The sequence below is a fragment of the Primulina huaijiensis genome, chromosome 11, assembly GCF_012295235.1.
Source record: "Primulina huaijiensis isolate GDHJ02 chromosome 11, ASM1229523v2, whole genome shotgun sequence".
NCBI lineage: Eukaryota > Viridiplantae > Streptophyta > Magnoliopsida > Lamiales > Gesneriaceae > Primulina > Primulina huaijiensis.
In genome coordinates, this window is record NC_133316.1 from 12,910,685 (window position 1) to 12,926,831 (window position 16,147).

At 39.1% G+C, this 16,147-nt stretch overlaps 1 protein-coding gene across 1 annotated transcript; it reads left to right on the forward strand.

The window, feature by feature from the left end:
* Positions 1 to 14,664: 14,664 nt before the first annotated feature.
* LOC140988395 (uncharacterized) lies at positions 14,665 to 15,384 on the forward strand. The gene is made up of 2 exons (XM_073457413.1): positions 14,665 to 15,054; positions 15,157 to 15,384. Exons 1-2 carry the CDS (start codon positions 14,665 to 14,667, stop codon positions 15,382 to 15,384), a joined length of 618 nt encoding a protein of 205 aa, XP_073313514.1.
* Positions 15,385 to 16,147: the final 763 nt, after the last annotated feature.

The window sequence follows — 16,147 nt, forward strand, 5'->3', positions numbered from 1 at the left end:
AGATATAAATTCTTATTATTCAATTCTTGAATTAGTTTATTTGCATATTTATTTAAGCATAGTATTAATAAGCAATCAATCAATTTTCGTCGCTAAAGATTTAATAACTGAAATAATAATTGTCAAATACAGTCTTCAGTGGAACGATACTCGTACTCACGTACATTATACTATTACTTGACATCGTGCACTTGTGATTAAAATTGAGCATAAAAAACTATAATTTTATGAAGGATTCCACAGTGCAAGTTTTGCTCGATCACCCGTTCCCATGCGCAATGGTGAGCTAAGAGTGATCAGTCAACAAGAGGTTAAAAGGTTATTCACTTTCAAAGATCAAACTTCACCCAAAATGATAAATGATTCACAGCTTTACGATTATATGATTTTACGATTTACGATTTATTTATGCCTAAAAGTTATTTTAAATAAAAATAAGATTTTTAATGCTTGTGATTTTATATGTATTATTTGTTACTCATGTTTAGAACATGATGAGTCGTTAGACTCATTAGGTTTGAATGTTGTAGGAGTTGATGATATTGAGAGAGGCGCTGACGATTGAGTGGATCGAGTTCGGCAGTACACTCCGAGAGGCATTTATTTTCCGCATTAGCTTGATAGATAAAAGATTTACAAGATTTTTGTTAACGAATTTATTAGAGATTTTTACGCTTTATGTTGATGTTAGTTGATATTTTTAAAGGTCGACGTAGTATTTTCTGTTAATTGACGATTTATGGATTTTTATGCACTTCAGATTTTAAATGTTAAATTATTTTGATTTATGGAAAGATTAAGTGGTTTTAATTGTTAATTTTTGAGTTTATGCTTTATAAAAATAAAAAAATTAGTATAGGACGTTTCACTTTTACTTGGTTATGATTTCGGCCATTCTTTAAAAAAAAAAAAAAAAAATTCAGTAGTATTTTAGCAGTAGACATTTCACATTATGCTTCTGTAAAGTAAATTAAAACTTTAATCTTTTGACCAGAATGTCGTCGAGCAGTATCTTTTAAGTTTTACAAATGTTCCTCATAACTTAACCACGCAGTCAATATCGATGGATCCTATCGTAGATTTCTTCAGAAACGTCGAGCACATCATTGCTTCGTTTCCTTCCACAGAGCATAGAGTAATAGATTTAACATGAGATGGACAAAATCTTAGTATTTTGTTCAGAAATAATAAATATTATTACATAAGCAACCTTAGCATGAGCATTAGGTTTTATCCATATCCTAGTATATTTACCTACTATATCAACCCGACCCTTAATCAGATTAATTTATGCTCTTGTTTTTGATTTTTTCCGATTCCGCTAATATACCTGAAACGAAGAAATTATAGATTCGTTATATCAACCTTATATTTACCCTTTTCCGTTTGAGGTCTAACGTCGATCTCTCCCTGTAAGGTCTAGAAATTCGAACGACGTAACATGACTGCATGCAAATCTAGGGTTTTATTAAATTGTTTATTTAATTATTTTTAAATGCATGTTTATGAACTGACAAGGTGTTTTAATTTCATGATTATTAGATTTGCATTTAATTGGGTTTTTTGTAGTAAGTCATGCTCGAACGAGAAACGGAGATCGGGGATAGCTAAGGAAAATGTTTTTACTAAATAATTAATTTTAATTTTGTAATATACGTTAAATTAATATAGAATTTTCAAAAATAGGCCTTTTTAAGGTATTTTTACTCATTGAGCCATATTTTAAACCTGTAGACAATTATTAGCAAAATAGAGGATTTTTTGTGGCTTCGAGTAATATTTTTGAAATCGTACCAAAACTAAATATTTTTGTAAGGTCTAGGAAATTCGAACTACATAACCAGACTGCATGCAATCTAGGGTTTATTTAAATATGTTTTTAATGATTTTTATGCACTTAATGCATGATTTGTTGCATGGATATGTGTTATTTCTTGGTTATTATAAAGTTTCATGCATTATGGTTTTTGTGGGGACCGGGACGCAAATCAAGTTCTTAATCATCATTGGGACAATTTAATCAATTATAGTAAACAGGGTCTAAATATATATATATTTTTTAAACATATAAAATGCGGAACGTAATGGAATTCGATTTAATACACATGTCCTTATTAAAGTACAAGTCTTGTACTATATACAATCATTCAAACGAAGGTTTAACATCTAAATATCAAGTGTCCAAACCCTATCTCAGATCAAAGTCCGTAGTCTCCACTCTCATCACGTTCTCTCTTCATCTCCTCGACCCCGATCCTGTCCCACCTGTTGCCATGCACACATACAAACACGACAACAGCCGGATAAATCCGGTGAGAAATACATCCAAGTATAAATCAACGAAACATGCAATCATACAAACAATATAAAGCATGAAACAGATATCAATAATATGCATCAAAATCTAAAAACATAATCACTATAAAACTGTCAATCCAACTCGTGACTCCACGTCTCAGACTAGACTCAATCCTAGTCTAGGGATCCCGGTTTCTAGACATTGGCATTCCATATCGACCAACAGAAATAGAAGGAACTCCGATTCTATCCACGTCGATAAAACAAATTATCCAGTGTCTTGACCTATCCATCATAGACTTTGGTATTTTCACATATACTATCCTTTGACAATGTGCAATGTGCTAGTGACGATTCCATCACTATTCGGTACTACTGTCACAAGATCACTCATCTAATACTCATCTAATACATGCTCTATATAAATCAATAGAACAAACTTATCAATTCATTAATTGCAAATATCAATGCAATAAAATAAAGTATGTGATTTCGGAAAACTCAAGTCAATCGAACTCGAGTTGTTCTCCCGATACCACATTAACTTATACCTTTCTTTTATCGCAGTTCTGATGACGTTCCTGTCTGGAATTCAAAGTCTATCAACCCTCAGTCTGGTAATGACAATATCAAATAAGACCATATTAATATACTGCTCAGATCAATACCGAATCTGATAAATATTGATTTAATTCAAAATCAGCGGCATAACGGAACAATCCCGATATCCCCGTCAATAAAGTCTCAACAGATATTAATTACAATCCATAACCAATATCCAATACAATCTGTAATATCAATCAATAATCAAATTTGTCAAATATCAATCAATATACTTTAAAAAACCATAACAATTCCATAATCAATCTGTTTCTCAATCTGATTTCGATTCGACGATATCTAACATGTCAAAAACAGCATATATGAATCATATCCGATTCTGGCAATATCATAATTTCAAGACATATCAAAACGTAGCAAAACATACGTCCAGTTGTAGCCTGCGCCGATAGGAACATAGTACTGAAGTCGGATTGTAAATCGGACGGGTGGCTTTTCCACAATCACACTTCTCCAGAAGCTTTTCTCGATTCCTCCATTTCATTTGAAGGAAGGTAAGATATATATTTATATATATCAACGCACGGTAAGGGGCAAGTGGCTTATTTTCATTCTGCATGCCGCGCGCATATGCGCGCCCAAGACCCGCGCATATGCGCCGGAGGTTCTGCCCGACGTCTTGCCATTCTGCCTCTCGCGCATATGCGCGACCAAGTCTCACGCATATGCGTCATAATCTCTGTCGCGGCATTTTCCTTCTCGGCAGCTCGTGCATATGCGCGCATTTCTTCCGCGCATGTGCGCGATATTCTTTGAAATTCACATTTGGCTACCGAATACCCCGCGCATATGCGGGCCAACTCTTGGCGCATATGCGCCACATTCTCTGGACTCGGTATATAGCAATGCACCTCCTCGCGCATACGCGCGCCCTCAAGCCGCGCATGTGCGCGCAACGTTCTATCCGCTCACGAAGCTTCTCGCACAACTCGCGCATATGCGCGCTACCTCGTCGCGCATATGCGCGAGGCCTTCGGGTCTCACACCCTACTCCACTTATGTCATTCCAATTCATTCCTCGAAGTGGTCCGTCTATCATCCGATCAATTTATAAATTAATCAATCTCAGCTTACAGTGATAAAATCTCAGGCATTACAGTTTTAAGCTACATTTCGCGCTCGAACGAGTAACGTAGACCAGGGATAATCAGGAAAAATATTTTTATTAAATAATTAATTTTTAATTATTTAATATGAGGTGTCATTTAGGGAGGATATCGGAATTTGGACCTTGGTGGGTATTTTTACTCGTCGGGTCATATTTTTAATCGGTACGCAAAATTTAGCGAGACAAAGGACTTTTTGAGGATTCGAACAATATTTTCTAAAATGTATCTAAATGAAATATTTTTTGGGAGTGTTATTGGGCTTGATGGATTTGTTTTAATGCTTAATGGGCACAAAACCCTTTTAATTTTAATTGAGGGGCCATTAGTGCATTGTATTTTGATTTAATTACATCTCAAGAAAACCTTAAACCTGAACTAAACGTAGCAGCCGCCCCTCCCCTCCATCAGCAGTCATTTCAAAGCCAAAACAAGTAGCAACTCACGAAATCCTCCATAGCTTTCAAGAAAATTCTTCCCCGCCTCTCTGGTGCAAGTCCTACGCGCATACCTTCGAGTTTTTTTTTCCACCAAAACGTTAAGGCATGCCTTGTATCATTCTTTTTCACATCATTCATGCTATGTATGCTGATATATATCTATTTTCATGAGGAACTCTTCGATTTACCTTGTGGCATCTTTTTTGCAAAGGTTTTACACGAAATATGCAATATTTTGTTTCATACTCACGTTTTTGTGACTCTTGTGCAAGGGGGCTGCCATCTTGGGTTTCTAGGGAGCTGATAATGTCGAGAAGGAAGACGGTTAAGGCTGATCGAGCAAAACTTGCACTGTACAATCCTTAGTAAAAATTTATAATATTCAAGCTCGAAATAATCGAAAGTGCACGATGTCAAGTAATAATATAGTGTACGAAAGTACGCGTATCGTTTCTCTGGAGACTGTATTTCGCATTTGTTATTCTAAATTACTAAAATCTTTAGCAGCGATAATTGGAATGATTATTGACTACTATAATTTTAAATAAAAACTCAAAGAAATAGTTCAAGAATTAAATGATGAAATATATAAGCTAGAATGGTTAATTAAAGTTGTATGAGAAATGAATTTTTTTGAAAATATCGGTTCACCTACCCCTTGTCATTTACTTAATTCATTTGACAGTGATCTACGCTTACGACAGAATTTCCTATCCAATTGAACATGCCCTCTCGGGCTATGCCAAACTAATTCTACTCAGTGAAGTTGTAACGCCCCAGATACGACGACTGTTCTCACTGTACCAATACGAGTCTTTCCAGGTGCTTATGTCCTCATTCACACGCACCCTAGAAAACTTCCCAGAAGGTCACCCATCCCAGAATTGACCCAAGTCAAGCACGCTAAATTTTGGAGTTCTTATGTGATGAGCTACCGAAAAGAAGATGCATCTTATTTGTATGAGTAGTACATATCAAATCTTTTAAGCCCTCTTCCACTGTATAGTCCATTACATTTAACATTTTTGGAATCCCCCTCCTTCCGGTGTAAGATCGGTTCATTCATGTTCCCTATGCATAGAAGCCTACCAGGAGCCGCTCATTGTCCTTGCAACCTCATGGCATCGGCGATCACCCCCCGCCCTCTTCGGCCTCGGGCCTCACATGCCCACCAGCTTCCGCTTGGTTCGTCCCCGAACCACACCGTACTAGGAGAGGTCGGCTCTGACACCAACTGTAATGCCCCAGATTCTACGACTGTCCTCACTGTACTAATACTAGTCTTTCCAGCGTGTTTATGTCCTCACTCACACGCACCGTAGGAAACTTCCCAGGAAGTCACCCACCCCAGAATTGCCCCAAGTCAAGCACGCTTAACTTTGGAGTTCTTATGTGATGAGCTACCGAAAAGAAGATGCATCTTATTTGTATGAGTAGTACATATAAAATCTTTTAAGCCCTCTTCAACTGTACAGTCCATCACATTGAACAGTTTCGGGATAAGATCCCCTTAAATCCCAACAAAAGTCGATATATGAATTAACTAAAATCGGTTTCGGGATAAGATCCCCTTAAATCCCAACAAATAATGTAAATTAGCTACTCGATGTCATGACTAAAATAAGCAAAACAATGTTTAAGCAATAGAAATAATATTTGAGAAACTAGTCGTGACGGAAAATGCGAAGAATAGTGTCCAGAAATCTTCAAATCTCCACTCCAAGCCTTGCTCCAAGCTTTTTCTCTCTTCCCAAGCTCCTTGGCTGCTGAATAATCCTCCAAAAAACGTCCTATGGTTGTTTTTGAACAGCCATACTTGGAAACTTCTCCCGGAAGGCAAGAAATCATCATCAATATTTTTTCCAAGTTGAGTACAGCTCGGGCGGTAAGATTCTACCGCCTTAGCGCCAACCCTTCTGTAATTCTGCTTGTGAAGTGTGGCACTCGTGCTCGAGCAGCAAGATCTTACCGCCCGAGCGCCGAGTCTTCTGCCGAAAATCTTTTTTCACGTCGGAGCGTTAAGATTCTACCGCTCGGGGGCCAGCCTTTCTGCCAATTTCTTGTGGCTTGTACATTTTTTTTCCGATTTCAGTTTCCCGGCCATTTAACCTGCAAATTCATCACGTACGACTGAGACACGATCATATGCATATTTTAATTCTAAAATGAGAAAAATGTATATGAAATGCACGCATATACAATGCAAACACACAAAACTAATGCAATAAAACACGTAAAACAAACATCTATCAACCCCCTCATACTGACTTTTTGCTTGCCCTCTAGAAAAAAAGGTCATAGACCACAACTAAGACACAAAATAATACACTAAATAAAAGTACTAAACAAATCAAATCGATGGCGAAACAGCAACTGGTGTCTCATGCCTCAGCGGGTTTTTGAACTACATCCAATTAGTCAAATCACAGCATCCATTAAAACCACTTTCAAAGCACACATAGCTTTTTATTTGGATAAAAAATGTGTTCGTGTGTGTACTGTGAGTTCTACTAGCTTGTACTTTAGATAGTTTTATTCGTAAATAATGTGAGTCACTAAATCAGCTTTGCAACGCAAGTTTCTCTCCCCTGAGTTCTGTTTTTATTTGGGACCAACCAGTAAACAAAAAGTGGCAGAATTTCATAGTTGTACAACGATATTTAGGGATTCAATGTCTATAAGTTCTCAAGTGGTTCAAAAAGAAGGGGAGTACATCGATCATTTTCATTAATCACTTGTCAAAATTTTCATCTGACATTCCTCAATGTCTTACATCTCCATCTTTTTAGCCTAGGGATAGGATTTCATCCCTTTTTGGCTCCCCCACACCTTACATCCCAATATATATATTTTAATAAGTGCATAATTTTCTCATGTGTACTCCCAAGGCTCTGAATATAAGGTATGTTCATTTATTTGGCCTAGAGACGAATTTTCAGGTTCTATGCATGATTGGGAAGAAGATTATTCCAGGTGTACTAAGGTTTTCTACTCGAGTTCATGCTACTGGTCAATCACTCCTTTCTACAGACATTCATTCAAGTTCTACTCGCATCTAATGTTTTTCCAGTTTCACCCATAGATTTTTAAACTCAACTGTCATTCACACCACTACCAAAACCTACTCTATGTGGTTATTAAAAACTCACAGTTCATGCTAAAGGGGTATTCATAACCAGTGACAAGTCTAAGAAATATGTAATTCATTAATCCCAAAATCATCATCGACTACCAACCTACTTGTTTCACCATCAATTGACAACGCATGCGACCGACCCCCTCATGCCTAGTGTGCGCAATGTCCCCATTGCACAAAAGACTGAAACACATAAATGAAACACAGATGCAGAACACAAAAATAAATGCAATGTAAACAACAGAATGCAACAATGATGATAACAACTACACAATGCAACATAAAATAAAAACGAAAAGAAGGGGAAACAGTGAACTCCCCTGATCGATGCTCGTCCTCGTCGTGCTCCGGCGGTGGTATCCCTTGTGCATCCCCCTGTGACAAGAAAAAAACTCAGCTGCAGAACAACCAACATCTAATTAAAAAAAACTCAACTAAATGAAAGAAAAAAAAATTAAAAATGAGTAGGAAGGGAAATAAATTAGTTCACAATTTATAGTCGAGAGCTAGACTATAGGTTCCTCTCAGCTCTTATAGTTTTGGAATAGAGCGGCTCCAATTTGTGGCTCCACTGTGCCACCCAAATAATGCTTCAGTCGTTGAGCAATGACTGTGAACGACTCATTTTTCCCATCTCACAAAGTTATTGCTCCCGAGGGAAACACTTTGGAAATCATGTAAGGGCCAGTCCACCTTGACTAGAGATTGCCAAGGAATGAGCTTAACTTGAAGTTGTACAAGAGCACCGGTTCAACTTCTTTAAATTCCTTTGGTGTACTGCGCTTGTCGGGTGCTATCTTTGTACGCTCTAAGTACACGTACTTCAGGTGTGGAGGCAGTAGGTTGAGCTCACGTGTCGGCGGTTCCTCAATGCTTGACTTCTGAGGTATCAAGTGTCTTCGATCCCCCAAATGATCCAATTTAATCCTTACTCGCTTCTTCCATGGATGGTTGGCATTAAAGTATGCCAATCTTTCATATTTTTCTTCATCCAGTTCATCTTTTTTCACTTCAGTGGCTGGCTTCCAATGGATCTATCATAGCATCCTGGAAAAAATGACACAGACGTGAATCCAAAGAATTAACTTTAAAACAATCATTAGTGTGCAGTGTGTGCTTAAGAGCGTTAAAAACATTAAAAGTGAATTCCTCCACTCCCACGCTCAATCTCAACTTTCGTTCTTGAACATCAATGAGGCCCGTGGACCAATTTACGATGTCTCTGTCTCTCCAAAATCAAGGGCATCTCCATGTCTTTCTCCATGTCGAGTACAACAAAATCTGCAGGAAATATGAGCTTGTCCACTTTCAACAACACATCCTCTGTGACTCCTAGAGGATATTTGATGGATCTATCTACTAGTTGTAAGGACATCTTTGTGGGCTTAGGCTCTCCCAGTCCAAGTTTCCTAAATACCGATAAAGGCATAAGGTTAATACTCACACCAAGATCACATAAAGCTTTATGAAAAACAACATCACCAATCATGCAAGGAATAGAAAAACTCCCTGGGTCTTTTAGTTTTGGTGGGATCTTGTTTTGTACCAATGCGGAGCAATTCCCAGTCAAGTTTATCGTCATGTGATCCTCCAAATTCCTCTTATTAGCTAAGATGTCTTTCAGAAAGTTATCATACCTCGGCATTTGCATCAAAGCATCAGCAAAGGGAATATTAATGTGCAATTTCTTGAGTACTTCTAAGAACTTATCGAATTGCACATCCAATTTTGCTTTTTTCAGTGCTGCAGGGAAAGGTGGAGGGATAACAATTTTAGATTGCACAGTGGGTGTGGGTGTAGAGTTAGAAGACTTACATGTGGACATGTCAGCCGCTTTCTCTCTTTGATCCTATTTTTCTTTCTCCTCTTGTTCAAGCGCTTTTCGACTCCTCAACGTTATGTGGCTTTCACTTGCTCTTTCGGGTTAGCCTCTGTGTTGCTTGGAAAGGTGCCCGGATATCTCCTAGTGATCATTTTAGCCAACTGACCTATCTGATTCTCCAAACCCTTTATCGATGCATCCTGGTTCTGTAGTCTAGTCTCGATGGATGAGATGAATTTAGACATCATTTGCTCCAAACTAGACTTCTCCTCTCTAGGCTCAGGTCGATACATCGATTTCTTACCATACTGCTCTCCTCCTTGGGGTCAATTCTGACTGCTTTGCGCCCTGCCCCCCACCCCCAATGTGAAGTTGGGGTGTAGTCTCCATCCAGGATTGTATGTGTTCGAACACGGATAATTCCTAGGACGGTGTTGAATCCCCACTTGATTCACTGGTGCCTCCTCATGCACATAGAAAGGACCACTGTCTTAACAATCCTTAAAATAGTGTTCTCATCCACATTTATCACAGAATATCTCTTGTAGACGCATCGCTTTCCCGTTTACATTCAAGGTGACTATTTTCCTGATAAGTGCTTCAGCGACAACATAAAAGTCAGTTACCTGGTGAACTCCTGCACTCCTCCTCTAATTGTTTCTCTCAGATTGAGGGTGGTAACTGCTAGAAGCCATCTCCTCCAGTAACTCATACCATTCTTTGGGCGTTTTCCTCAACAGATTCCCACAGGCCGCAGCATCTATCATAGTACGGTAGATGAAATCAAACCATAGTAAAAGGTTTGGACAACTAACCCAAGAGGCAACTCATGATGTGGGCATCTCCGCAATAAGTCTTTGTAGCGCTCCCAAGACTCGTAGAGTGAATCCTGCTCAAATTGAGAGAAGGTGGTTATGTCCGCTCGCAGCTTCATGGTTTTTGATGGAGGAAAGTATTTCAAGAGGAATGCCTTGGCCATATCTTCCCAAGTTGTGATTGAACCAACAGGCAAACAATTCATCCAAGATTTAGCTTTGTCACGCAAATATAACGGAAATAAACGTAGTCTAACAGCATCATCAGAAGCTCCATCAAATTTTGAAGTGTCGCAAATTTCTATGAATTCTGCGATGTGAGTGTTTGAATCATCTAGTACATTTCCCCCAAATTGGACAGTGTTCTGGATCATATGAAACTCCATTAAATTTAAAAGTGTCGCAAACTACTATGCTTGGACGTGTTCCGTCAAGCGAAGGTTGTGCGTACTCCAACATGGGTATACGCCTTGGCTCCTCGACACGTGTGTCTTCATGATGCTCTTCCTCACGTTCGTTTCTGTTCATCATGTCTCTCAACCTCTGTTGTTGTCTTCGTCTGCATAAGGTTCTTTCAATCTCGGGATCGAATATCTAAAGTTCAGATTCAATAGACTTTGGCATGCACCAAAAGAGATATAAGAAAAGAAATTGAAGGTATCAACTCAAATAAAACAAAATAAAGAATTCTAAAGTAAATAACTGAAAATGAAATTGTGGATTAAGAATCCCAAGCAACGGCGCCTGAAAATTGATCGAGCAAAACTTGCACTGTAAAATCTTTAGTAAAAATTTATAATATTCAAGCTCGAAATAATCGCAAGTGCACGATGTCAAGTAATAATATAGTGTACGAAAGTACGAGTATCGTTCCTCTAGAAATTGTATTTCGCAATTGTTATTCTCAGTTTTTAAAATCTTTAGCAGCGATAATTGAAATGATTGTTGACTACTATAATGTTTAAATAAAAACTCAATGGAATAGTTCAAGAATTAATTAATGAAATATATAAGCTAGAATGTTTAATTAAAGTTCAATGAGAAATGAATTTGTTGGGAATCTCGGTTCAACTACCTCTCGTCATTTACTTAATTCGTTCGACAGTGATCTACGCTTCCGACAAAATTTCCTATCCAATTGAACATGTCCTCTCGAGCTACGCCTAACTAATTCTACTCAGTTAAGAAATTAAATCTCTTTAATTATTTATCATATGTGAATTGCATGTCGTTCTATGAAATCTTCGAGCTTTCGCCCTACCGGACTATGACTATCGACATGTATCTGACTTCATATTTCTATGTAAATTGTAAATCCACGGACTATGCTACTCGTTCCCATCACGGGCTATTCTCTCGAACTCACTCGTAATATAAATCGTTATTTAAATTTAGCTACGCTTCAACAATAGGATAAAACAATAGCAAAATCAATAATAAATAAAAAGTCGATATATGAATTAACTAAACTCGGTTTCAGGGTAGGATCCCCTTAAATCCCAACAAATAACGTAAATTAGCTACTCGATGTCATTATTAAATTAAGCAAAACAATGTTTAAGCAATATAAATTAAATTAGAAATACTAGTCGTGGCAGAAAATGCGAAGAACGGCGCCCGAAAATCTTCAAATCTTCACTTCATGCCTTGCTCCAAGTTTTTCCACTCTTCCCAACCTCCTTGGCAGTAGAATAATCCTCCAAAAAATGTCTTAGGGTTGTTTTTTAACATCCATACTTGGCAAATTCTCCTCGAAGGCAAGAAATCATCATCAATATTTTTTCCAAGTTGAGTACCGCTCGGGCGGTAAGATTCTACCGCCCGAGCGTCAACCCTTCTGTAAATCTGCTTATGAATTGTGGCACTTGCGCCCGAGCGGTAAGATCTTACCTCCCGAGCGCCGAGTCTTCTGCCCAAAAATCCATCTTCGCGCCCGAGCGGTAAGATTCTACCGCTCGGGCGCCAGCCTTTCTGCCAATTTCTTGTGGCATGCACATTTTTGTTCCTATTTCAGTTTTCCGGCCATTTTACCTACAAATTCATCACGTACAAGTGAGACACAATCATATGCTTATGCTAATTCTAAAATGAATAAAATGTATATGAAATGCACGCATATACAATGCAAACACACACAAACTAATGCAATAAAACACGTAAAAACAACATCTATTAAGGGATACAGTCGAAGCTTGATTAGTTTAGGTGTGGTCCGATCGGTACCTTGTGATAGGTTGGCTCGAATTTTGTTAGATCGAAATTTTTGGTGTGTGCAGCCGTGCATGACTCGATTCCAGCCAAGAATCCGACCCTCTTGGGTGTGTGATAGGGCCAGGAGAGGGCTGTGAGTGACTAGTCGTGGTCCATAAGCTGTTCGAAAGGTTATGTTGCGGGGAGACTCGGTTTGTTCGATGTTAGGGCATTCGGGTTGTTGCACACGTCCACGAGCTTTGGGGATAAAGGCGTGATTAGGGCGGTCCAAGAAGGGGTCCTCGGGCTAGTCATGGTCGTAGGGTGTTCTAGTTCAGGGCTGGTCCAGCCTAGAGTTGAGCTAGGGTCGAAAAATTAGAACCATGGTGCACTAGGTTTAGGATGTTATTAGTGCAGAAAATTTCATTAAGGACCATGGGGTTTTTGAGGGTTCTTAATGGTGTGAAATGAGTTGTACGGGGTTTGGTTAAGTAATATTAAACAGTTTAAGTTGGGAAAAATTTGGTTAAGTTCGGGTTGGTTCGGGTTAAAAAGAAACCCCGGTCCATGTTTTAAAACGAATCGTATAGGTTTTGAAGCGAGCTCGAGTTTACGTCTAAGAATGCCTATTATTATGTTTTAAGGTGTTTTAAGGAGTTTGGTAGGCTTCGGGTCAAAATTTTGAGGTCCAAAGGTAAAATGGTCAATTAGGGTTTCCATGGGCAAAATGGTAATTTTGCACCCGTGCCGAGCTTTTAGTCTCGGCAGCGCCCCAAACATGATTTGACATGTTTTAAATGTTTATGTTATCATGAATATGACTTTTTATGTAAACAAGAAAAATACGTTGCATGCTTGATTTTAAGTAAAATTTACGTATGTGCATGATTTTATTAAATGATGAATATGATGACATGTTTTTGAAGGAATGGAGTTGGTTGTGACTAATAAAAATACAATAATACGATGATATGTAAGGCCAAGGCTCAGTGGATGTGTAATGCTGTCGCTGATGTCCCTGCCGGCTGGTACCGCGGTTACAAGTAGATGGATCTATCGCCTAATACGATTATACGAAAGTCACAACTAATGAACGTAATTCAAATTAAGAAAACGAGTACGAATATATTGATAAGTTGAGATATGCTATGAAAATGTTTATTCTTTGACAGATCATGATATTGCTTACATCTTTTTAAAATCATGAAACGTATCTTTATTACAGTACTTTTCACTGTTGCCTGTTATGTATATATACTTGCTATAACGTTACATGTGTGTTGAGTCTTTACTCACTAGGTGTGAATGATGCAGGTGAGTATGTGGATCAGGAGATTGGAAGTGCCGAAGAGTGAGTAGGTAGAGTTGGATGTGCACATGCGAACCCGAGGACCGTATTTTCCGCATATCATGTTTTGAGATAGAAGTGATTTTGGACATTACATACTTTGTCTTTTTACTATGTTGATGGTTATCAGGAGTTTCATGTCTCTTAATTGTTTTATTTTATTTTTTAAATACATAAGCTTGGGGGTGACGATTTGTCACGAATTTTAATTGCAGTTTATTTAATTGTCAGTAAATTACTATCACTTTAAAATGGGTATTTTGCAGTGGGTTGCATGCATGCATATAGTTATAAGTTTCGAAAATATGTTATATAAAAAAAAATTAGTAGATGTTTAGTAGACGTTTCAGTTGGTATCAGAGCAAGGGTCCTGTATAGGGTTGTGCCACCGCCAGCTCTGCAGCTCCGTCTTCACGCCTCAAGTATGTAAGTTTACATGTTTTAAATGTTTTAATGCTATCATCTGCATGTTTGCATGATACGTGTTTTACAGCGATTTACAGTACATGTTTAGCCGCTTTCACGATTTAAGGATTAAAATGTTTTGAAAACTAGATTAAATTACATAATGGGTTACGTTTAGAATTTGGAGTGAATTCAGATATCATGTTTCCTAGACTCGCCCCCAGTACAGACCGTTAGGATGATACTCCAGGAGACGGTAGAGGCTTACCTCCACCGGAACCACCATCGCCGAGGGACGCAGCGATCCGTGTACTTGAGGGTATCGCTAGACTTATGGAGCAGGCACAACAGGCTCCCCGACCCTAGACAGACATTTATGAGCAGTTTAGACGGCTCAACCCGAAGGAGTTCGGGGGTACCGCTGATCGTTTTGTGGCGGAGGGTTGGATTCAGCCTTTGGTTCTACATTTTCAGTATCTAGAGATGAGGGATTGCGACAAGGTCAGGTGCACTACTTATATGTTGAGGGATGATGCATCCCAATGGTGGGAGGGAGCAGCCCATGGGGTTAACTTGGCTACCCTCATTTCGGAGCAGTTCAAGGAGGTATTTTACGGCAAATATTTCCTAGCAGATGTCAAGGGTCGCCTGACGAGGGAGTTTATGAGTCTCCGCAAGGGGGACTCGACTGTGGCAGAGTTTATACGGAAGTTTGACAGGGGATGTTACTTTGTGCCCCTTATTGCTAGAGATGTCGCCCAGAAGCTGAGACACTTCATGGATGGCCTAAGACCTACCTTGCGTCGGGACGTTATGCTGATGAGACCGGTGAGCTATGATAAGGCCACCGCTTGTGCTTTTCATGCGGAGCAGGTACTGAGGGACATTGATTTTGAGATGCAGCGAAAGCGACATCAGACCCTACCTAGCGCGCAGCCACATGAAAAGTAGTTCTCAGGGCCACCGAGACAGCAGGGGCAGCAGAAGCCCCAGGGACAGTTTATGAGGCCAATACAGCAACGACCACCACATGCACAAGGGGATCCTAAGCTGATGGAGGGACAATTGTCAAGCAGTGCAACAGATTACATTACGGGAAATGCATGTGAGGCACCATCAGATGCTTCGTATGCAAAGAGGAGGGCCCCAAGGCCGCTGATTGCCCCAGGAACTAGGGACCTACGAATGGCAGGGCCTATGTGATGCTTGTTGAGGAGGCATAGGCGGAGCCAGACTCTACGCTGATCATCGGTAACCTTTATGTTTAAGAATTTTAATTTACAGCCTTGTTTGCATGGGTTATATGATTGTCGTGGGAATTATTTCGGGATTGAGAACCTTGAATAAATTAGGTTGTATGTTCTAAATAGTTGGACTTAAGGATTGAATTGATTTGATTAAGTTAGGACTATACTGCAAATTCTGAAATTTTTGCAGTAAAAATCGAGATTTTTGATTGGGCACTAGAAGTAAATCAGTAATTTTTTGACGATTTTGGGATAATTGCTGTTAGAAAATTTCTTAAGTTTCAACGCGATCAGATTTGATGATATGTTTTGTCCCAGGAAGGATATAGCCTACGCATCCTGACAGAGTTATAGCCTATGCGTCCATACAGCTGAAGGTCCATGAGAAGAACTATCTGACTCACGACCTTGAGCTAGCAGCAGTGGCTTTTGCCATGAAAATTTGGAAGCATTATCTGTATGGGGAGAAGTGTAGGATTTTCACTGATCACAAGAGCATGAAGTACTTCTTCACACAGAAAGAGCTGAACATGAGACAGCGGAGGTGGCTAGAGCTAGTGAAGGATTATGACTGTGACATTAGCTACCAACCGGGTAAGGCTAATGTAGTTATAGATGCCCTGAGTAGGAAAAATGCAATGATAGCTCAGTTGTCAGTACAGAGATCGTTGCAAGCAGAGATTCAGAGGTTTGTCCTTTCAGTTTATGCCATGGGCAGT

Bases quoted from the DNA above. Each gene is read 5' to 3' on its own strand.
- LOC140988395 (XM_073457413.1), top strand. From the start codon at position 14,665: ATGAGGGATTGCGACAAGGTCAGGTGCACTACTTATATGTTGAGGGAT. The intron at 15,055-15,156 runs GTACTGAGGGAC...CCGAGACAGCAG, and splicing joins GTGCTTTTCATGCGGAGCAG to GGGCAGCAGAAGCCCCAGGG.